General features: G+C 42.5%; 1 protein-coding gene across 1 annotated transcript in view; it reads left to right on the top strand.

Moving 5' to 3' along the window:
* LOC110149702 (ATP-binding cassette sub-family C member 4-like) overlaps nt 1-23,889 on the top strand; it is a 326,525-nt gene that overhangs the window by 52,683 nt on the left and 249,953 nt on the right. Inside the window, 2 exon segments of the mRNA XM_070471511.1 lie at nt 5,796-5,906; nt 6,990-7,110. Coding sequence (XP_070327612.1) covers nt 5,796-5,906; nt 6,990-7,110 — 232 coding nt within the window.

Genomic DNA, 23,889 nt, shown 5'->3' with positions numbered 1-23,889 from the left:
TGGATTCTTTACCACTGAGCCACCAAGGAAGCCCCATTTATTTATTTCTGTGCTTGAAGTATCCCAGGTTTGTCTAGTGAGAGCCATTCAAGCTAACTTCTCTGTCCTTTCTACACATCCTCATTATGCTGTTGTAAAAAATTTTTACAACATGAAAGTTGGGAATTACAATTTATTTGAGGCAAAATGAGGACTGCAGTCCAGGAGACAGCCTTAGAGAAACGGCTCCAGGGAGGCAAGAGGAGGAGCTAGGATATATAGGAGTTTTGCAACAAAGGGCAAGTAGTCAGGAACATCAAAAGATTATTGTAAATTAAAGAAAAAAATCGAATATCCCAAGTTAAGGAATTTAGCATTTTTTCTATGTATGGGAAGACAAGAGTCTGGGCTCACTGAAGTTATTTTTTTGATATGTATCTCTGTTATCTGGAGCCAGTATCCTGTGTTTTCATATGCTGAGTTTCCTTAGGGCTTACCACAGGGAATGGCTGCAGAGAGTGGCTGCAGTCTTTGGCTGCTAGATGGCAGGTATTCTTTTCCTTCCTGAATTTCCTCAGGGCCCACCAGCTCCTGCTGATGTTTGCGGCATCCTTGTTTACTGATATTGCAGGAAATATTTAATTTCTTAAAATAATTTCATCTCTCAATTCCTTGAGCACTTCCTTATTTTATGGTGCAAGGTGTTCCAGGCCCTGCTTGTATTTTCTCTTACTGTTGTTTTTCACCTACTGATGGTGGCTCTGTTGCTGGAAATGCCTGGGGCTTTGCTCACCTGGGCTCATACTAGTTGTAGCAGCACCCACAGATGTTCCCCTTTTGGAGCCAGTGTTGTGACTTGACCTGTACTTGTAGTTCTTAGGATTGTGAGACGAGTCTCAGCAACAGCCATTAGGGAACTTTGAAAAGGCAGGGTTTATTACTCACATGTCCTGGAGGGCACAAGGCACACACGGGGTGACACAGTGATGTCTGGATGGAGGAGAGAGAGTTCAGTCCAGTTCAGTCACTCAGTCGTGTCCGACCCTTTGTGACCCCATGGACTGCAGCACGCCAGGCCTCCCTGTCCATCACCAACTCCTGGAGCTTACCCAAACTCATGTCCACTGAGTCAGTGATGCCATCCAACCATCTCATCCTCTGTCGTCGCCTTCTCCTACTGCCTTCAATCGTTCCTAGCATCGGGGTCTTCTCCAGTGAATCAGTTCTTTGCATCAGGTGGCCAAAGTATTGGAGTTTCAGCTTCAGCATCAGTCCTTCCAATGAGTATTCAGGACTGATCTCCTTTAGGATGGACTGGTTGGATCTCCTTGCTGTCCAAAGGACTCTCAAGAGTCTTCTCCAACACTACAGTTCAAAAGCATCAATTTATCAGCACTCAGCTTTCTTTATAGTCCAACTCTAGCATCCATACATGGCTACTGGAAAAACCATAACTTTGACTAGATGGACCTTTGTTAGCAAAGTAATGTCTCTGCTTTTTAATATACTGTCTAGGGTTTGTCATAGCTTTTCTTCCAAGGAACAAGCATCTTTTATTTTCATAGCTTCATTCACCATCTGCAGTCATTTTGGAGCCCCAGAAAATTAAATCTGTCACTGTTTTCATTGTTTCCCAACTATTTGCCATGAAGTGATGGGACTGGATGCCATGATCTTTGTTTTCTGAATGTTGAGTTTTAAGCCAGCTTTTTCACTCTCCTCTTTCACATTCATCAAGAGGCTCTTTAGTTCCTCTTGACTTTCTGCCATAAGGGTGGTGTCATCTGCATATCTGAAGTTATTGATATTTCTCCCAGTAATCTTGATTTCAGCTTGTGCTTCATCCAGCCCAGCATATCAGAAGATGTAATCTGCATATAAGTTAAATAAGCAAGGTGACAATATATAGCCTTGGTGTACTGCTTTCCCAATTTGGAACCAGTCCGTTGTTCCATGTCTGGTTCTAACTGTTGCTTATTGACCTGCATACAGATTTCTAAGGAGGCAGGTATGTTGGTCTGGTATTCCCATCTCTTGAAGAATTTTCCACAGTTTGTTGTGATCCACACAGTCAAAGGCTTTAGCATAGTCTAGGGAGAGAATATTTGAAAGCACCTAAAGTATCTAAGAGAGTCGGTTGAAATAAAATTGCAAAGCCTAAATGTTGACAGTTATGTTTTATTCAGTAGATATTCTTAAGACTGCAAGTCTAGGAGGAAGCATCTCAAGTAACCCTGAGAAAAGTACTCTGAGGAGGTGACGGTGTAGAGTCCAGTTATATAGGAGTTTTCCCCTAAAGGACAGGTAGTCTGAATGTCAAAATATTCTTAATGAAAGAAAACCAGATATCTCAAATTAAAGAATTTAGTGCTTTTCTTTGAATGGAAAGAGGCAGGAATCTGGGCTCATGGAAATAATTGCTTTGATATGCACCTCAGTTATCTGGGGCCAGTATCCTGTGTTTTGTCATCCTGAGCTCCCTCTGTGGTCACTATTGGGAGTTGCTGCAGTTCTACCCTGTTCCTGGGAAGGATTGAGGGCAGGAGGAGAAGGGGCAACAGAGGATGAAATGGTTGGATGGCATCATCAGCTCTATGGGTATGAGTTTGAGCAAACTCTGGGAGATCGTGAAGGGCAGGAAACCCTGGCGTGCTGCAGTCCATGGGGTTGCAATGAGTCAGACATGACTGAGCGACTAAACAGCAACAACATATAGCAGGGTTTTCTTTCTTTGTTTGTTTGTTTCCTGTGTTCCCAAAGGACTCACCAGTTCACTCACTCAGAAGGAGGTGGCTGCAATCATTGATGACTCTACAGCCTTTGCTTACTGATATGGGAAGCAGTATTTTATTTCTCAACTGTGAAAGTTCTAATCACGAGAAAAATATTTTGTAATTGTGCAGGTTAAAGAAACAAAACCCCTAACATTTGGGTGCTGGAATGTTCTTTGCAGCTGGTGCGTCTTTGCTTTTAGGACCCCTTCGGCGTATAGAGCTAGGGCATACACATGAATGTATTGTTGTTTAGCCTTTAAGTTGTGTCTCACTCTTTTGTGACCCCATGCACGATAGCCCGCCAGGCTCCTCTGTGCCTGGGATTTCTGAGGCAAGATACTGGAGTAGGTTACCATTTCCTTCTCTAGGGGATCTTTCTGACCCAGGGATTGAATCCGTGTGTTCTGTATTGGCAGGTGGATTCTTTACACTGAGCCACCAGGGATGTCCGTATATTCTCCCACTCATATCTCTATATATTTAAAATGTAGACTTTTCTTTTTAATAAAGCTCATTAATATAGGGTTCTATTTAGAGATTGTTACCGAGTCCAAGCTCACTATGCTCGCCTCACAATAGACTGATGAATCTGACAGACGAGCTGCTGAGGCAAGGTAGAGACTTTAATTGGGGAACTGACAGACCGAGAAGATGGCAGGCTCAGTTCAGTTCAGTCGCTCAGTCTTGTCCGACTTTGCAACCCCATGAACTACAGCACAGCAGGCTTCCCTGTCCATCACCAACTCCTGGAGTTTAACCAAACTCATGTCCACTGAGTTGATAATGCCATCGAACCATTTCATCCTCTGTCGTCCCCTCCTCCTCCTGCCCCCAATGCCTCCCAGCATAAGGGTCTTTTCAAATGAGTCAGCTCTTCGAATCAGGTGGCCAAAGTATTGGAGTTTCAGCTTCAACATCAGTCCTTCCAATGAACACCCAGGACTGATCTCCTTTAGGATGGACTGGTTGGATCTCCTTGCAGTCCAAAGGACTCTCAAGTCTTCTCCAACACCACAGTTCAAAAACACCAATTCTTCAGTGCTCAGCTTTCTTTATAGTCCAAATCTCACATCCATACACGACTACTGGAAAAACTATGGCCTTGACTAGACAGACCTTTGTTGACAAAGTAATGTCTCTGCTTTTTAATATGCTCTATAGGTTGGTCATAACTTTCCTTCCAAGGAGTGTCTTTTAATTTCAGGGCTGCAATCCCCATTTACAGTGATTTTGGAGTCCCAAAAAATAAAGTCAGCCACTGTTTCCACTGTTTCCCCATCTATTTACCTTGAAGTGATGGGACCAGATGCCATGATCTTAGTTTTCTGAATGTTGAGCTTTAAGCCAACTTTTTCACTCTCCTCTTTCACTTTCATCAACAGGCTTTTTAGTTCCTCTTCACTTTCTGCCATAAGAGTGGTGTCATCTGCATATCTGAGGATATTGCTATTTCTCCTGGCAATCTTGATTCCAGCTTGTGCTTCCTCCAACCCAGTGTTTCTCATGATGTAATCTGCATATAAGTTAAATAAGCAAGGTGACAATTTACAGCCTTGATGTATACCTTTTCTTATTTAGAACCAGTCTGTTGTTCCATGTCCAGTTCTAACTGTTGCTTCCTGACCTGCATACAGGTTTCTCAAGAGGCAGGTCAGGTGGTCTGGTATTCCTGTCTCTTTCAGAATTTTCCACAGTTTATTGTGATCCACATAGTCAAAGGCTTTGGCATAGTCAATAAAGCAGAAATATATGTTTTTGGAACTGTCTTGCTTTTTTGATGATCTAGCAGATGCTGGCAATTTGATCTCTGGTTCCTCTGCCTTTTCTAAAACCAGCTTGAACATTTGGAGGTTCACAGTTCACATATTTCTAAAGCCTGACTTGGAGAAGTTTGAGCATTACTTTACTAGTGTGTGAGATGAGTGCAATTGTGTGGTAGTTTGAGCATTCTTTGGCGTTGCCTTTCTTTGGGATTGGAATGAAAACTGACCTTTTCCAGTCCTGTGGCCACTGCTGAGTTTTCCAAATTTGCTGGCATATTGAATGCAGCCCTTTCATAGCATCATCTTTCAGGATTTGAAATAGCTCAACTGGAATTCCATTACCTCCACTAGCTTTGTTTGTAGTGATGTTTCCTACGGCCCACTTGACTTTGCATTCCAGGATGTCTGGCTCTGGTTGAGTGATCACAACATCGTGATTATCTGGGTCATGAAGATGTTTTTTGTACAGTTCTTCTGTGTATTCTTGCCACCTCTTCCTGATATCTTCTGCTTCTGTTAGGTGCATACCATTTCTGTCCTTTATCGGGCCCATCTTTGCATGAAATGTTCCCTTGGTATCTCTAATTTTCTTGAAGAGATCTCTAGTCTTTCCCATTTGGTTGTTTTCCTCTATTTCTTTGCATCAATCACTGAGGAAAGCTCTCTTGTCTCTCCTTGCTATTCTTTGGAACTCTGCATTCAAATGGACATATCTTTCCTTTTCTCCTTTGCTTTTCACTTCTCTTCTTTTCATAGATATTTGTAAGGCCTCCTCAGACAGCTATTTTGCTTTTTTACATTCCTTTTTCTTGGGGATGGTCTTGATCTCTGTCTCCTGTACAATGTCAAGCTAATGCCTCAAAATAGCCATCTTATTGGGGTCTGGATGCCAAGTTCTTTTATAGATCACAGAGAGAAAAATAATAAGGAACTTAAGTCGAAAGGCAAAATACAGAGGGAGAGGAAGTAAAGTAAAAGGGTCTTCAGTCTTGCAACATATCTCCAAGGGAATGGCCAGACTTTGGAAGGGGTGTGTTAATCTCTTCTACTCACAGGTGGGCAGGGACAAAGAATCTCTCCATGAACTGAACAAAGGCACTATAGTTTACAGTCAAGCAGAAGGGCAAGGGTTCTTTGAGGAGGCCATTGTCTATGATTTTAATAATAAAAACAAGTCAAAGAAACAGTTTTCAACATGGAGTCAGAATTGGCTTCTTCTCTGCAACAAGATGTGTAGTTTGGATTTATGCCTCTCTTCTTTTCTCTTAATTTTTAACAGGTGGTTAAACCCCTTGTTTAAAATTGGTCACAAACGGAAATTAGAAGAAGATGACATGTACTCAGTGCTTCCGGAAGATCGCTCCCAGCACCTTGGAGAAGAGCTGCAAGGGTGAGCACAGGCAGCAGGGAGAAGGGAGGGAGAGTGAGAATTTCCACGTGGGGCTAGAGGTGTGTGTTTGGGGGGCTTTGCCTTCCCCTGGGTTCTTCTGAGCCTCCTCCCCTGACCTGGCATGCTCACCTGTCTCAGGCTAACCCTGGTCTTAGCCCACTTTGGAGGTTGGGGGAGTCTATGTTCCCTGTGCATCTGTGCAAGTGGAGGGAGCCCACAGTCGAGGCCTTGGAGGTTGAGCTCTGTCCCGGAAGGTGGGGTCCCTGGAGTGTTACTGAGTTCAAGCTCTCTCTGCTCACCGCATGACAGGCCAATGAATCTGAGAGACAAGGTTTTGAGGCAAGGAATATGACTTTATTCAGAAAGCTGGCTGACTCAGAAGATGGCAGACTGGTGACTCAGAGTAATCATCTTGTCGAGGTCTGGATGCCAGGTTCTTTAGTAGAGTCAGAGAGAAGGAAGCAATGAGAAACTAAAGTCAAAATGCAGAATAGAGAGGGAGAGGCAGTGGGGAAATAAAGTGAAAGGATTTTTCAGTCCTATAACACATCTCCAAGGGAATGGCCAGCCTTTGGAAGGCGAGTGTTAATGTCTTCTATTCACAGGTAGGAAGGTCAGATTATCTAAGAGCTGAACAAAGGCACTTTAGTTTACAGTCAGGCAGAGTGGCAGGGTCATCTGAGGCAGGCCATTATGTATGACTTCAATAACAAAAGCAACAAAAAGCAAGTCAGAGAAACAGTTTCCAACATGTAGTCAGAATTAGCTTCTTTTCTCCAACAGGAGGAAGGTGTCTGCCCTCTTGAGCTGTTCATGTTGCTGTGAATCCAGCAAAGTTTGGCAGGAAGTCATTTCCCAAGACCAGGACTTTTCCCTTCAAGGCTTGTTGAAGGGAAACAGTCCTGGTGCTTCAGGGTCTGCACCGTTCATCTTTGCTCACAGGAGCCCTGTGGGCAGTTAGCCAGCATTTATGGGGCAGCCACAGAGCGCCCTGTAGTAAACGCTTATCTTCCACTCCACCACTCCACTGTTTTCCTTGCGGTGGACACGGTGTTCTTTACTGTGCTTTGTTTCTCATCACAGGTACTGGGATAAAGAAGTGAAGAGAGCTGAGAAAGATGCACGGGAGCCTTCTTTAATGAAAGCAATCATAAACTGTTACTGGAAATCCTATTTGCTTTTTGCAATTTTTAAGCTTTTTGAGGTAAAAGTTTTTATATAGAGTGCATTGCTGTATATATGCAGATCACTACTGAGATGGATGCAATTGGTAGGGAAAGAGGCCAGTGGTTTCAGATCAGAGGATAAAATGTCTAGGAAACATGATGTAGCTCAGTGGTTGTATTTATCTTTAGAATACAAAGATACTTAAAGGACCAGACATCTGGGGGATTACTCTTTTCCTTTTAACTGATTAAAATGTAGTATCCTGGAAAGAAGGACTGAAAAGAAAAGACATTTTATTCCAAGTTAGGATATTGTTCAGTTCAGTTCAGTCACTCAGTCGTGTCTGACTTTTTGCGACCCCATGAACTGCAGAACGCCAGGCCTCCCTGTCCATCACCAACTCCTGGAGTTTAACCAAACTCATGTCCATTGAGTCAGTGATGCCATCCAGTCATCTCATCCTCGGTCATCCCCTTCTCCTCCTGCCTTCAATCTTTCCCAGCATCAGGGTCTTTTCAAATGAATCAGCTCTTTGAATCAGGTGGCCAAAGTATTGGAGTTTCGGCTTCAATATCAGTCCTTCCAATGAACACCCAGGACTGATCTCCTCTAGGATGGACTGGTTGGATCTCCTTGCAGTCCAAGGGACTCTCAAGTCTTCACCAACACCACAGTTCAAAAGCATCAGTTCTTCAGTGCTCAGCTTTCTTTATGGTCCAAATCTCACATTCATACATGACTACTGGAAAAACCATAGCTTTGACTAGACGGACCTTTGTTGGCAAAGTAATTTCTCTGCTTTTTAATATGCTGTCTAGGTTGGTCATAACTTTCCTTCCAAGGAGTAAGCTTTCTTTTAATTTCATGGCTGCAGTCACCATCTGCAGTGATTTTGGAGCCCCCCAAAATAAAGTCAGCCACTGTTTCCCCATCTATTTACCTTGAAGTGATGGGACCAGATGCCATGATCTTAGTTTTCTGAACGTTGAGCTTTAAGTCAGCCTTTTCACTCTCCTCTTTCACTTTCTTCAAGAAGCTCTTTAGTTCTTCTTCACTTTCTGCCATAAGGGTGGTATCATCTGCATATCTGAGGATATTGCTATTTCTCCTGGCAATCATGACTACAGCTTGTGCTTCTTCCATCCCAGCATTTCTCATGATGTACTCTGCATATAAGTTAAACAAGCAGGTTGACAATATACAGCCTTGATGTATACCTTTTCTTATTTGGAACCAGTCTGTTCTGTGTCCAGTTCTATCTGTTGCTTCCTGACCTGCATATGTTTCTCAAGAGGCAGGTCAGGTGGCCTGGTATTCCCATCTCTTTCAGAATTTTCCACAGTCTATTGTGATCCACACAATCAAAGGCTTTGGCATAGTCTAAAGCAGAAACAGATGTTTTTGGAACTGTCTTGCTTTTTTGATGATCCAGCAGATGCTGGCAATTTGATCTCTGGTTCCTCTGCCTTTTCTAAAACCAGCTTGAACATTTGGAAGTTCGTGGTTCATGTATTGCTGAAGCCTGGCTTGGAGAAGTTTGAGAATTACTTTACTAGTGTGTGAGATGAGTGCAATTGTGTGGTAGTTTGAGCATTCTTTGGCATTGCCTTTCTTTGGGATTGGAATGAAAACTGACCTTTTCCAGTCCTGTGGCCACTGCTGAGTTTTCCAAATTTGCTGGCATATTGAATACAGCCCTTTCACAGCATCATCTTTCAGGATTTGAGATAGCTCAACTGGAATTCCATTACCTCCACTAGCTTTGTTCGTAGTGATGCTTCCTATGGCCCACTTGATTTCGCATTCCAGGATGTCTGGCTCTGGTTGAGTGATCACAGCATCATGATTATCTGGGTCATGAAGATGTTTTTTGTACAGTTCTTCTGTGTATTCTTGCCACTTCTTCCTGATATCTTCTGCTTCTGTTAGGTGCATACCATTTCTGTCCTTTATTGAGCCCATCTTTGCATGAAATGTTCCCTTGGTATCTCTAATTTTCTTGAAGAGATCTCTAGTCTTTCCCATTCTGTTGTTTCCCTCTATTTCTTTGCACTGATTGCTGAGGAAGGCTTTCTTATCACTCCTTGCTATTCTTTGGAACTCTGCATTCAAATGGGAATATCTTTCCTTTTCTCCTTTGCTTTTTGCTTCCCTTCTTTTCACATGTGTTTGTAAGGTCTCCTCAGACAGCCATTTTGCTTTTTTAAATTTCTTTTTCTTGGGGATGGTGAATTATTGGTGATTAGTAAATGATATAATGATCTTTGACCAAAAAAAATGATCCTACAAACTCAAGGAATATGTGCCTTGTGGTATTGAGAAAGTAAATTTGGACCAGAGCCCTAATCACGTTACCAAGTCCAAGCTCACACTGCTCACTGCCAATGAATCTGAGGGATGCAGAGCTGGCTGACCAAGAAGGTGGCATAATAATGTCTCAAAGTAACCATCTTGTAGGGGTTCTGGATGCCAGGTTCTTTTATGGATCAGAGATGAGGTGAGGTGAGGAAACAAAGTCAAAAGGCCATTTAATCTTGCAAGTATCTCCTAGAATGGCAAGCCTCAGGCAGGGGGATGTGTTAATTTCTTCCTTCCTGCCATCTACAGGTGGACAGGGTTCTGAACAAAGGCACTTTCATTTAACAGCCAGACAGAGAGGCAGGATTCTCTGAGGCAGGCAATTATGTGTGACTATAACAAAATTGGCCTAAGACACAGATCTATCATGGAAGAATCAAAATTGACTCTTACCAGTTACAAAAGCACAGGTGCTCAACAAATAATTGTTTTTAATTTTTATTGGAATATAGTTGCTTTACAATGTTGAATTAGTTTCTGTTGTACAGCAGAGTGAATCAGCTATATGAACACATACATTGCCTCTTTTTTGAATTTCCTTCCCATTTGGGTCACTACAGAGCATTGAGTAGAGTTCCCTGTGCTATACAGTAGGTTCTCATTAGCTATGTATTTTATACATAGTAGTGAGGATATGTCAATCACACTTTCCCAGTTCATTCCATCTCCCCTTCCCCCTTGGTATCCATAAATTTCTTCTCTATTTCTGCTTTGTAATTAAGATCATTTATACTATTTCTTTTCATATTCTACATATATGCATTAATATATAATATTTGTTTTCTCTTTCTGACTTACTTCACTCTGTATGCCACTCTCTAGGTCCATCCACATCTCTACAAATGATCCAATTTTGTTCCTTTTTGTGGCTGAGTAATGTTCCACTGTATAGATGTACTACATCTTCTTTATCCATTTCTCTGTTGATTGACATTTAGGTTACTTCCATGTCCTGGCCATTTTAAATAGTGCTGCAGTGAATATTGAGATGCATGTGTCTTTTTAAAAATTAAGTCATTTATTTTAATTGGAGGATAATTACTTTACAATATTGTGGTGGCTTTTTTTTTTTTAACCATACATTGAATTATAGTTTTCTTTGGGTATATGCCCAGTAGTGGGATAGTTGGGTCATGTGGATCAGATCACATCTGATAAATGCTTTCCTAAAGTGGTAATTGTCACCCTCTCCTCTTTAAGGGTAACAGAATCTGAATCCCTGCATCTCAGCTGAAGTTGCCCAGAGCTCCCAAGAGCACATCCATTCCCCTGGCTGCCCCCTTCCCAGTGGGCTGGGTACCCCAAGCCAAAGGCCCTGATGGGGAGGAGCTCCAGTTTCACTGTGAATTGTGGAGAATTTGTGAGCCACCCAGGCTGGTTCCTATCCCTGGCTGTGGGGGTAGATTGCTGGTTGAAGGTGGAGTCTGGGAGCCTGGCATTGGCAGAGGGTGAAGGAAGGATGTGCAGGGCAAACCTGAGGCAGAAAGCTGTGAGATCAGTGACCTCCATAACCCTGAAGGGCCTGGGTCAAGATCCCCCAGAGGATAGTCCACCTGGGGACACAGTGCGGGCAGCCCCCTGTTCTGGCTGAGCCTACTAGAGGTCTGCTGCAGACCCCCTGGGTGGCTCGTGCTCTCCGTGGCCCCTTAGTGCTGCCTTAGGGACACGGGTGGCCTATGAGTGTGTGACAGCAGGAGGGATGGAAGATGCAGTTGCTGAGAAAGAGGTGTTTTACATGGAGAAGGTAGTGGGTTGGCATCAATCCACTGTGTTTGGGTGAAGGGGGTGGGTCAGGTGGTTTACAGGTGGGCAGTGTGGTTCCTTGTTTAAGAGGCTCTGTTGGACTTCCCTGGTGGTCCAGTGGTTAAGATGCCATGCTTCCAATGCAGGTTCCATCCCTGGTTGGGGAACTAAGATCCCACGTGCTGCATGGCATGATTGAAAAAGGAAAGAAAAAGACTTTTACTGAAGAGCACTGTGAGCAGTAGGCAGCTGGGTAGGTGAAGTCTACCCATTACAACTGGAGAAACCAGAGAATCTATCAGCTCACAGGTGACTGGATAGTTCTGGGAGATAGAGCTCTCCTTGATGACACAGGTGGGTTGGTCATTGTGGCAGAGGATGGGACAGGTATGAGGGGCAGAATGCTACCTTTGAGAGGGCACAGACCACCTAAATAATGCAGTGCCTTGTGAAGGGCAGTGGGGAGTGTTGATTCCAAAATTGTTTATCTCCAGAAATACTTCCAGGAAGGCCAGGCCTGAGGCTGTATAAGGTGCAATTGGTGGAGCCCTGGCTCCTCTTTCAGGAGGTCGGTTGTTGGGTGGTCATGGCAGAGAAGTGGGAAGTCAAGGACCTTGCAGATGTGGGGGCTCATCCTTTGTAGTAGTTCTAGAAGTACTAGTAGCAGTAAAGGGGCTCATACTCGGTAGTTGTGATGGTGGCCACAGCAGTACTATTAGTAGTGCAGTAATAATAGTATTAAGTATACTTGAAAAACACTATAATCTGGAACTGCTATGAGTACTTTATGTGTGGTAAAAGTTTTATTCCTTTGGTTAACTCAACTAAGTCATAGGTATTCTATTACCCCAATTTTAGAAGAGAGGAAATTTAGTGCCAAGTAGTTATGTCATGTTGGAGAAGGCAATGGCACCCCACTCCAGTACTCTTGCCTGGAAAATCCCAGGGACGGAGGAGCCTGGTAGGCTGCAGTCCATGGGGTCTCTAAGAGTCGGGCACGACGGAGCGACTTCACTTTCACTTTTACTTTCATGCATTGGAGAAGGAAATGGCAACCCACTCCAGTATTCTTGCCTGGAGAACCCCAGGGACAGAGGAGGCTAGTGGGCTGCTGTCTGTGGGGATGCACAGAGTCGGACACGACTGAAGCGACTTAGCAGCAGCAGCAGCAGCAGCAGCAGCAGCAGCAGTTATATCATGTGCCTGTGGTCACACGAAGCATAAAGGACAGACTGAGGTTCCCTCTCAGGTACTGTGACTTCTGAGCCTTACCATCTCAATGACTGAGAGCTCATCCAGGGTCAGGAAGGCTCATCTTAAGAGCTTTGTTTTCATGGTCTCAGACTCATGCATCCTGACCTTGGCCTAAGTACAAGAAATAGGATACTAGGAACTCCCTGGAACAGAAAGTCAGGTTGGGGATCATAAATGAGGGTGGAACCAAGGTGATTGAACCCCAGGTTCCTGAAGTGACTAGGTGTTGACACTATTAGCAGCAGTGTCATGCTTTGTTCAGGTGGGCCAGGAGCCCTTTAGGAAGCCTCTTTCTCTCATTGCCATTCCCAAGTAGCAGCGGTTGTAACTGACCTGGTGAGCTAAGTTCTAAATAACCATCCACACTCTTAAGACACCATTACAGATTGGCTCCTTGAGTAGGAAGGTAGTGGTTCTTGGACATGACAACATTGGGCCTTCGAGGAATTGATCTCTGCCCAGATCATCAGTGTTGTTTCTTAGAGTACCTGGAAGCTTGCAAAGAGCTGGTATCTCTGTGAATCTGGAGGCACATTTGCTCAGTGAGAATGAGAACCCCAGGTCAGTTACTGCAATGTGGAGCAGCTCTCCTTCTCTGTAGTCTGAATACACTTTCCTGCACACAGTGTGTGCCCCAGGCCTGAGGTCTTAGGGTGACGTCTGGGTAGGACCAACTGGACTGATTGGGATAATAATGGAAGAACTCTTCATTCTGATGCAGTGAAGTTCAAGAAATTTTGGGGCAGTAAAGCTCAACGAGAAGTAAACCTTGAATATTTCCCCTGGCAGCTAAAAGAAGCCTGAAATCCAACACAAATACTTCTGTTTTCCTAGACTTATCTGTTGACACTCTGCTGTTTGGAAAATTTAGAAAGAAGTTATTTCTTATAAATGAAGCTAGAAAGAGTCTGCCACATTTCAGAAATGATTTGCAGGTGGTGTTTGGGTTTTCAGTGATTAAATCTGCTGAGTTAGCCAGAATGAAAGTTAAATAATTGGTTTCATGAAATAACTTCCCATTTTGTGATCTTCTTTCTGTGCTGCTTTCCTGTTTTTGTATTGTATTTTTTTTAGAAAAGCATAGTACATACTTTGTTTTATTTATTTATTTTTATTTTTTGGCCATGCTACATTGTATATGGGATCATAGTTCTCTGATCAGGGATCAAACCCTTGCCTCCGGCATTGAAATTGTGGTCTTAACCACTGGACTACTAGGGAAGTCCCTGGTCTTTGTATTTTAGATAGTGGAAGATCTAAACTGAACCCAGGATTCTTTAAAATGTAAACAGATTTGTGACCTCCAGCTCTCTTAATTCCTCTGGTGTACGGAATGCCTTGCAGATTATCCATGATTTCCAAGCAGTGTGCTATTATCAACCATAACTACTGGCAGCACCAGCAAGAAGAGGCAGGTGATGCCAGTTCAGGGTGAAGCTTTTAGGGTTAGGATTCAAACTACGAAAACCTCTGTCCTGTGAATATTAAGAATCACTTTAATGCTTAGAGAAACAAGCACCAGACTAATGTTGAATTTGGTGCACTTGTAGGTCACTCCTAGTTAGGACAGAATGGCCAGTGAGTTCCCAGAATGCCTGGCCCCTGTTTGCACCTCCACAGGGAATGTGGGTGAGGAAGACAAGTTTCTGCCTGCCCAGGGCCCTTAGGGTGGAGAGGAGGAGCTGAAGCCTCTGCCTGGGCCAGAGACACAGAGACCACCTCCCAGGTCATCAGCACTTCTCTCTGAGAGATGAGATCTCTACCTGCTGGTGTGTAAGTGGGATGATCTCAGAGAGCCAGAGTGGGTTCACTCAGTCCCTTTCTGTAAGAGGGGATGAGTGGCCAAGGGTTATGTCCTATTCTCATAACCCTTAGAAATGGCCTAGCATTGCCTGGTTGCCCTGTCACTTGGTCTTTGTCTGAGGTCACTTTTGCTGATGGTCTCTGGTCCAGGTGGAGGCAATAGGAAGCACATATTTGTGTAAACCTTTACTTTGGAGCTCAGCTGATGGGTAAGAAGTAAACAGAAACCTCTGAGTCCCACAGTAAGGTTTCTGCCTTGAAAGAGAGCTGGTTCCCCAAGAGCCATACTGGATCTTTACATTTATTTCCCAACCTTTTGTTCTAAATGTTCCTCACCTCCACTCAACGGAGAAGACTAGGGAGTGGGGCTGGTGGTGGAAAACGTACAGTGGGGTGAGAGCAACCTTTGAGGACAACACAGTAAGGGAGAGGAGGAAGGAGCATTGAGCCAAATGGACAGGGACCTGCTGTGTGTACCCTGCTGGTTCTTGAGTGTATATATTATCCATTTGGTATTAGTAATATCCACAGTGATGACCTTGAGTCATAATGTAGCCACATGTTCCGGGAAACACTCACTCAGAAGGACAATGCAGATAGTGGAGTGCAGTTTATTACACCAGTGGGCCTAAGGCAGAGTCTGCTCTTAGCCAAGGACCCCTACCAGTTTTTGTGAAAACCTTATATACCCTAAGTGTACATGCTCAAACCCACCTCCCAAATTTCTTGAAACTTGTCTGGACAAGGTGAAAGAGAGATACAATCAAAGTTATCCCATGATTCATGTGTCATAAGCCTAGATATTTAAACAGTGGACATTTATCAATAGGCCTGTGGTCATACCCTGATAAACATGATGGGATTTATGACTTTTTCCTGTTCAGAGATAATCAGCACATTCTTTTAGGCAACTGGAGAGTCTAGGTACAAGTCCTGAAGCTCCTTCTTGCCTCCTTTGTCGAAGATAAGGTGTCCATAGGTATGTGGATTTATCTCTGGGCTTTCTATTTTGTTCCATTGATCTATATTTCTGTCTTTGTGCAAGTACCATACTGTCTTGATGACTGTGGCTTTGTAGTAGAGCCTGAAGTCAGGCAGGTTGATTCCTCCAGTTTCATTCTTCTTTCTCAAGATTGCTTTGGCTATTCGAGGTTTTTTGTATTTCCATACAAATTGTGAAATTATTTGTTCTAGTTCTGTGAAAAATACCGTTGGTAGTGTGATAGGGATTGCATTGAATCTGTAGATTGCTTTGGGTAGTATAGTCATTTTCACAATATTGATTCTTCTGATCCATGAACATGGTATATTTCTCCATCTATTTATGTCCTCTTTGATTTCTTTCTTCAGTGTTTTATAGTTTTCTATATATATGTCTTTTGTTTCTTTAGGTAGATATACTCCTAAGTATTTTCTTTTTTGTTGCAAGGGTGAATGGTACTTTTTCCTTAATTTCTCTTTCTGTTTTCTCATTAGTGTATAGGAATGCAAAGGATTTCTGTGTGTTGATTTTATATCCTGCAACATTACTGTGTTCATTGATTAGCTCTAGTAATTTTCTGGTAGAGTCTTTAGGGTTTTCTATGTAGAGGATCATGTTGTCTGCAAACAGTGAGAGTTTCACTTCTTTCCCTATCTGGATTCCTTTTATTTCTTTTTCTGCTCTTATTGTTGTTGCCAACACTTCCAAACTATGTTGAATAGTAGTGGTGAGAGTGGGCACCCTTGTCTTGTTCCTGACTTTAAGGGAAATGCTTTCAATTTTTCACCATTGAGGATAACATTTGCTATCGGTTTGTCATATATAGCTTTTATTATGTTGAGGTCTGTTCCTTTGATACCTGCTTTCTGGAGAGTTTTTATCATAAATGGATGCTGAATTTTGTCAAAGGCTTTTTCTTCATCTATTGAGATAATCATATGGTTTTTATCTTTCAATTTTTTAATGTGGTGTATTACATTGATTGATTTGCAGATATTAAAGAATCCTTGCATTCCTGGGATAAAGCCCACTTGGTCATGATGTATGATCTTTTTAATATGTTGTTGGATTCTGTTTGCTAGAATTTTGTTAAGGATTTTTGCATCTATGTTCATCAGTTACATTGGCCTGTAGTTTTCTTTTTTTTGTGGCATCTTTGTCTGGTTTTGGAATTAGGGTGATGGTGGCCTCATAGAATGAGTTTGGAAGTTTACCTTCTTCTGCAACTTTCTGGAAGAGTTTGAGTAGGATAGGTGTTGCTCCTCTCTAAATTTTTGTAGAATTCAGCTGTGAAGCCATCTGGTCCTGGGCTTTTGTTTGCTGGAAGATTTCTGATTACAGTTTTGATTTCCTTGCTTGTGATGGGTCTGTTAAGATCTATTTCTTTCTGGTTCAGGTTTGGAAAGTTATACTTTTCTAAGAATTTGTCCATTTCTTCCAAGTTGTCCATTTTATTGGTATAGACCTGCTGGTAGTAGTCTCTTATGATCCTTTGTATTTCAGAGTTGTCTGTTGTGATCTCTCCATTTTCATTTCTAATTTTGTTAATTTGGTTCTTCTCCCTTTGTTTCTTGATGAGTCTGGCTAATGGTTTGTCAATTTTATTTACCTTTTCAAAAAACCAGATTTTAGCTTTGTTGTTTTTTGCTATGATGTCTTTTATTTCTTTTGCATTTATTTCTGCCCTAATTTTTAAGGTTTCTTTCCTTCTACTATCCCTGGGGTTCTTCATTTCTTCCTTCTCTAGTTGCTTTAGGTGTAGAGTTAGGTTGTTTATTTGACTTTTTTCTTGTTTCTTGAGGTAAGCCTGTATTGCTATGAACCTTCCCCTTAGGACTGCTTTTACAGTGTCCCATAGGTTTTGGGTTGTTGTGTTTTCATTTTCATCCGTTTCTATGCATATTTTTATTTCTTTTTTGATTCCTTCTTTGATTTATTGGTTATTCAGAAGTGTGTTATATAGCCTCCATATGTTTGAATTTTTAATCATTTTTTTTCCTGTAATTGAGATCTAATCTTACTGCATTGTGGTCAGAAAAGATGACTGGAATGATTTCAGTTTTTTTGAATTTACCAAGGCTAGATTTATGGCTCAGGATGTGATCTATTCTGGAGAAGGTTCAGTGTGCACTTGAGAAAAAGGTGAAATTGATTGTTTTGGGGTGAAATGTCCTATAGACATCAATTAGGTCTAGATGGACCATTGTGTCATTTAAAGTTTGTGTTTCCTTTTTAACTTTCTGTTTAGTTGATCTATCCATAGGTGCGAGTGGGGGTATTAAAGTCTCCCACCATTATTGTGTTATTGTTAATTTCCCCTTTCATTCTTGTTAGCATTTGTGTTACATACTGCGGTACTCCTATGTTGGGTGCATATATGTTTATAATTGTTATATCTTCATCTTGGATTGATCCTTTGATCATTATATAGTGTCCTTCTTTGTCTCTTTCACAGGCTTTATTTTAAAGTCTATTTTATCTGAGTATTGCGACTCCTGCTTTCTTTTGGTCTCCGTTTGCGTGAAATATTTTTTTCCAGCCCTTCACTTTCAGTCTGTATATGTCCCTTGTTTTGAGGTGGGTCTCTTGTAGACAGCATATATAGAGGTCTTGCTTTTGTATCCATTCAGCCAGTCTTTGTCTTTTGGTTGGGGCATTCTACCCATTTACACTTAAGGTAATTATTGATGAGAATGGTCCCATTGCCATTTGCTTTGTTGTTTTGGGTTCGCGTTCATACAGCCTTTCTGAGTTTCCTGTCTAGAGACGATCCTTTAGCATTTTTTGAAGAGCTGGTTTGGTGGTACTAAACTCTCTCAGCTTTTGCTTGTCTGTAAAGCTTTTGAATTCTCCTTCATAGCTGAATGAGATCCTTGCTGGGTAGAGTAATCTAGGTTGTAGGTTATTCTCTTTCATTATTTTAAGTATATCCTGCCATTCCCTTCTGGCCTGAAGGGTTTCTATTGATAGATCAGCTGTTATCCTTATGGGAATCCCTTTGTGTGTTATTTGTTGTTTCTCCCTTGCTGATTTTAATATTTGTTCTTTGTGTCTGATCTTTGTTAATTTGATTAATATGTGTCTTGGGGTGTTTCGCCTTGGATTTATCCTGTATGGGTCTCTCTGGGTTTCTTGGACTTGGGTGGCTACTTCCTTCCCCATTTTAGGGAAGTTTTCAGCTATTATCTCCTCGAGTACTTTCTCATGGCCTTCCTTTTTGTCTTCTTCTTCTGAGACTCCTATGACTCGAATGTTGGGGCGTTTCACATTGTCCCATAGGTCCCTAGGTTGTCCTCATTTCTTTTGATTCTTTTTTCTTTTTTCCTCTCTGCTTCATTTATTTCCATCATTTTATCTTCTACCTCACTTATCCTATCTTCTGCCTCCGTTATTCTACTGTTCGTTCCCTCCAGAGTGTTTTTGATCTTATTTATTGCATTATTCATTTTTAATTGACTCTTTTTTATTTCTTCTAGGTCCTTGTTAAACATTTCTTGCATCTTCTCAATCCTTGTCTCCAGGTTATTTATCTGTAACTCTATTTTATTTTCAAGATTTTGGATCATTTTTATTATCATTATTCTAAATTCTTTTTCAGGTAGATTCCCCATCTCCTCCTCTTTTGTTAGGCTTGGTGGGCATTTACTATGTTCCTTTACCAGCTGGGTATTTCTCTGCCTTTTCATCTTATTTAAATTGCTGTCTTTGGGGTGGCCTTTCTGTATTCTGGTAGTCTGTTGTTCCTTTTATTGTGGAGGTTTCTCCCAGTTGGTGGGGCTGGATGTTTGGCTTGTTGAGGTTTGCTTGTTAGGGAAGCTTGTGTCAGTGTTCTGGTGGGTGGAGCTGGATTTCTTCTCTCTGGAGTGCAATGGAGTGTCCAGTAGTTAGTTTCGAGATGAGTCTATGGGTTTGGTGTGACTTTGGGCAGCCTGTATATTGATGCTCAGGGCTATGTTCCTGCGTTGCTGGAGAATTTGCATGGTATGTCTTGCTCTTGAACTTATTGGCTCTTGGGTGGTGGTTGGTTTCAGTGTAAGTATGCAGGCTATTGGATGATCTCTTATTAATTAATGTTCCCTGTAGTCAGGAGTTTTCTGGTGTTCTCAGGTTTTGGGCTTAAGCCTCTTGCCTCTGGATTTCAGTCTTATTCTTCAAGTAGCCTCAAGACTTCTCCATCCATACAGCACTGATAATAAAACTTCTAGGTTAATGGTGAAAGGATTCTCCACAGTGAGGGACACCCAGAGAAGTTCACAGAGTTACATGAAGAAGAGGAGAGGGAGGAGTGAGACAGAGGTGAGCAGGTGGAGAAAAAGGGGGATTCAAGAGAAGAGAGACAAATCTAGGTTGTACTCTCTTCCCTAAGTGTTCTCCACAGCCCAGAACACCCACAGAGATTCACAGATGGGTTGAGAAGAGAAGGGGGAGGGAGGAAATAGAGGTGATCTTGGGGAGAAAAAGGAGAGTCAAAAGGGGGAGAGAGTGACCAAACTAGTAATCACACTCCTGAGTAAAAATGGGTACTGAAGGTTGGATTCTTTAATGTCAAAAATTGATATCAAATACTGAAAAATAAAGGTTAAAAATCTAGAGTAGAGGTTAGACTCTTAAAAATACAATATTAAAAAAGAACAAAAACACACAAAAAATTTAAGAAATATATATGAAGTTCGCTTTAAAAATAGGATCCTTTTTTTTTTTTTTGGCCAGGTTATAGTGGGTTATAAAAATGAAAATTAAGGGGGTAATAGAGGAGTAATAGAGGACTTTAAAAATAAAAGAGAGTAAAAAAGTAAAATATATATCTAGGAATTTCTCTGGTGTTGTTTCAGGCAGTGTGGGTTCAGTTCAGTTTCAGATAGCTCCTTGTTCCAGCTTACACTTCTTGATATCTATTGGCCCATTCCAGTGTAGTCGGTGTTAACTACAGGGATTTTAATCTGTGGCACCTATCTCTTCTAAAGTGGTTCCCTTTGTTTGGCTTCTGTTTGCAGGTCTCGTCAGTGTCTAATTTCTGCCCTGACACAAGTGGGCGCAGGTGGTCTCTTGTTTAGGTTTGCTTGTTCAGTCGTGCTGCGGGGATGGAGGGTCACTGCAGACAAATGTCACTGGCATGTGTGGGGAGCACTCGCAGTGTTCCGGCCACACTGGGTTTTTCCCGGCTCACAGCGTGTGTGCTTTCCCCGTCTGCACCACTCAGGCTCCAGGTTGCTCTCCAGGGAGCGGGCCCTGAGTTGCATGCACTTCCCAGGCTTAAGCCACTCAGGTTCCAGTTTTCGGGTACTCCACAAAGACGCAGACTTGGTCCTGTGTTTTGTGCCTTCCCCAATGGGAGCAGCTCAGGCAGCCAGGAGCTTGAGGAGCACACTCTCCCAGGGTGCAGTGCACCTGACCTGGACCCCTCCGAGGTCCCAGCCTCAGCTTCCGCGCGTGCAGTCTGGTGCGCCTTGTGTCTCTTCTGGGGAGCTGGTCTCTAGCTGCGACCCTCCCAGCAGATGTCAACCATCCAGAATCTCAGGAGGTCTTTCGTTAGAGACTGAAAGCCTGTTTGCAGTTTGGTAGGGGATGCCATCTCTGGGGCCGAGTTTGCCCCTTTCCCCTCCCCCCCCTGCCTCCTGCCTCCGGCGGGGATGGGCCAGTCCGCTGCCACTAGCTCTTCTCTGGAATTGCTCAGTCCTTTGTTCTGGGAACCTGCGGGTAATGCCTAAATTTAGGGCTTTCCCCAGGTTAATTCTCTCTCTCTCTTGCTATCCCACAGTTTAAGTTGGTATCTCTTGTTAGCTCCTTCAGATTGCCCTCAGGGCTTTCAGGCCCCATTTACCCTAATCAATGCTGCCTGCTCCTCTCTGTTCAGCCCCCACTTGCTGGTGGCGGATGCGAGCATCTGGGGTACTTTTCTGCTGGGAGTTGTTTTTAGGCATGTAATCTGTGGGTTTTACTTATTTTTCCTCCCAGTTAGGTTGCCCTCTGAGATTCGAAAACTTCCCTCAGACCCACCGGTGAGAGGGTTTCCTGGTGTTTGGAAACTTCCTCTATTAAGACTCCCTTCCCAGGATGGATCTCCGTCCCTAACTCTATTGTCTCTCTTTTTATCATTTATATTTTATCCTACCTCCTTTCAAAGACAATGGGCTGCTTTTCTGGGTGTCTGATGTCCTCTGCTAGCAATCAGAAGTTGTTTTGTGGAGTTTGCTCAGCGTTCAAATGATCTTTCAATGAATTTGTGGGGGATAAAGTGGTCTCCCCATCCTATTCCTCTGCCATCTTAGCTCCCTCCTGTTTCCTTTTTTTCCCCTTATAAATCAAAGATCGTGGAATTGGCCAATAAATGTTCCATGGGGAAACATGGAGGAGGCATTGTACCCACTGAGGAAGTTCTAGCATCAAATGTGTAAGAAGTTCCCCTGAACCAAGATGTGGGGTCAAACAGATGGTGCTTTTAAGAGGCTGAATACAAAGGAGTCCATCAAGAAATGTCTGCCTCAGAGACTCTGAGACTCTCAGAGAACTTTGAATGATGAGCACTCTGGAATTAAGTTGGGCTCTTTAAAAAAATCTCGTATGGTTGTATAGTTGTGAAGAAAATTTTGAATGAATAAAACTATTTTCATTTGGTTTGTGGAAAAAATTTTCATTGGGTCATATATTGGTGTCAAAAGTGAAAGATTTATGGGGTAATTTTTGTCCCTGTTCCTACTTATCCAGAAAATTTTAATTTGGTATTTTCAGGTTTGATAGTGAATATTTTCTCAGCTGTTGTATTTCTTATTAGCTGAGGTTCAGGATCAAGAATAGACAGAGGAGCTGAAGCTATGGTCCATAAACTGGCATTACTCCTTAACGAGACTGTTTTTTCAACTGGGTTATTAAATGATATCTTTTAGTATAAAAATCCTGACACTTAAACAGTAATGACATACCTTTATTTGCACTTTTTTTTTTTTTCTGAATTGGTTGCATCTGTTGGTATGCTCTTTGGTGGGTGATATTTCTCTTACTTTCTTTTATAATTATACCAATTTTAGGCTCAATCAAAGCTCTGAGTAACAGGCAACAGTGATTCCCAGAGACTATCATAACAACTGTCCTGATGTTTCAGGACAGTTTGGGAAGGCAGGTGTTAGTGCTGGACTTCTGGTGGAGAGCCCCATGTTTGCAGGCTGCAGCACTGGGCTGTCCTTGGCCATACTTGTGCTGGAACTGTGCATGTGTACAGCTTGACATTCTTGCTTCTCTGTGCAAGCCTCCCGTTCCACCTCAGTAAACTTTATAAAAAGTCTGTTTTACCATCTACTGTATGAGGGGCTCTTTTAAGCTCTTCATGCCCCTTGGAATTAATGATGAAGCATTCTGGAAAGGTAATATTGAGCCTTTGTGCTTTTGAGAACTGAGCATCTTGCTCTGATTTGATCATCTTACTCATATTTAACTAAGCATTATTCACTTACTTCTCTATTGTTGCTGTTTAGTTGCTAAGTCGTGTCTGACTCTTGCAACCCCATGGATTGTAGCCTGCCAGGCTCCACTGTCCATGGAATTCTCTAGGCAAGAATACTGGAGTGGGTTGCCATTTCCTTCTCCAGGGGATCTTCCTGACCCAGGGATCGAATCTGCAGCTCCTACTGCATCTCCTACATTGCAGGCAGATTCTTTAACACTGAGCCTTTGGGGAAGCCCTACTTCTCTATAGTAGATGAAAACTTCTGTGACCTCTTGGAAGACAAAGCAGTTGATGCAGGGTACGAACGTGTGTGTGCAACACAACAGGAGAGTTGGAGTTCAATGTCACACCCATCTGAGGGATGAGGATAGCTTTCTGTAAATATCCTGATGGGGTACTAGTTGGCTGAGCAGAAAATGCTTGTTAGTTTTGTCTTATGTTTGGGGTTTTGGATTCTACTTTCCCTTCCTCTTGTGCATGGGTTCCTCAACTTCAGATAGACAGAAGAGAACTATCAAAGCAGGCCTGTCAGTTGGTTACCTTGTCTGTGTTGGTAAGGAGATTGCTTAAAAGGAAAAATTTGTCTCAAAATGGAATTCCAGAAAGATTTCCAAACTTTTGGCAGTTTGTCTTTTGACAAGTCTGTGCAGGAAATGATGTTGAGGGCCAAAGTGTTTACATTTTGTTACTTGAATTCATGTTGAGAATTTGGTTTTCCTTCCTGGGGAAAAAGGGTACCTTCTCAAGGGGTGACTACAGGGAGGAAGTAGTAGGATGTTTGGTGGAGTGGCTATTTGACAGGGTTTGCAAGTGTTGCTATTTCTTTGGGGAAAGACAATTGCTTTCTGTAAGTCTTACTTACTCAGGAGTTAAGCCCTAATTCTTCCCAACTGATTGGTTTAGTATTTTAAATTTTTGCTCGGGGAAGAAATACTTTCTTCCAAGCCAACACCTGCAGTGTGTGGCTGATGGGGAACCATGGATATTTTATTTGTAGCTTGTCTTCTGCTGTGTTTAATTTTTAACTTCAAGCAACATCCCAGCTTCTAAGGGTCTGGAGATATATTGATGCAGTGCCATCTGGAGCTGAGCATCTTGGGAACCTCCCAAGCCTGGTTTATTTGTGGTACTCTAACAAAAGCTAAAGTCTCATATCTTGATCTGCTGACATGTGGAATTCTGGCTGGGAAAGCTTGGATCTGTTTTTGTGCCAATGTGTCAGTTCATAAAGGCTC

This window comes from Odocoileus virginianus, chromosome 8 (assembly GCF_023699985.2).
Source record: "Odocoileus virginianus isolate 20LAN1187 ecotype Illinois chromosome 8, Ovbor_1.2, whole genome shotgun sequence".
NCBI lineage: Eukaryota > Metazoa > Chordata > Mammalia > Artiodactyla > Cervidae > Odocoileus > Odocoileus virginianus.
Note: the sequence above shows the minus strand (reverse complement) of the source record. Positions and strands in the feature narration are given on the sequence as shown.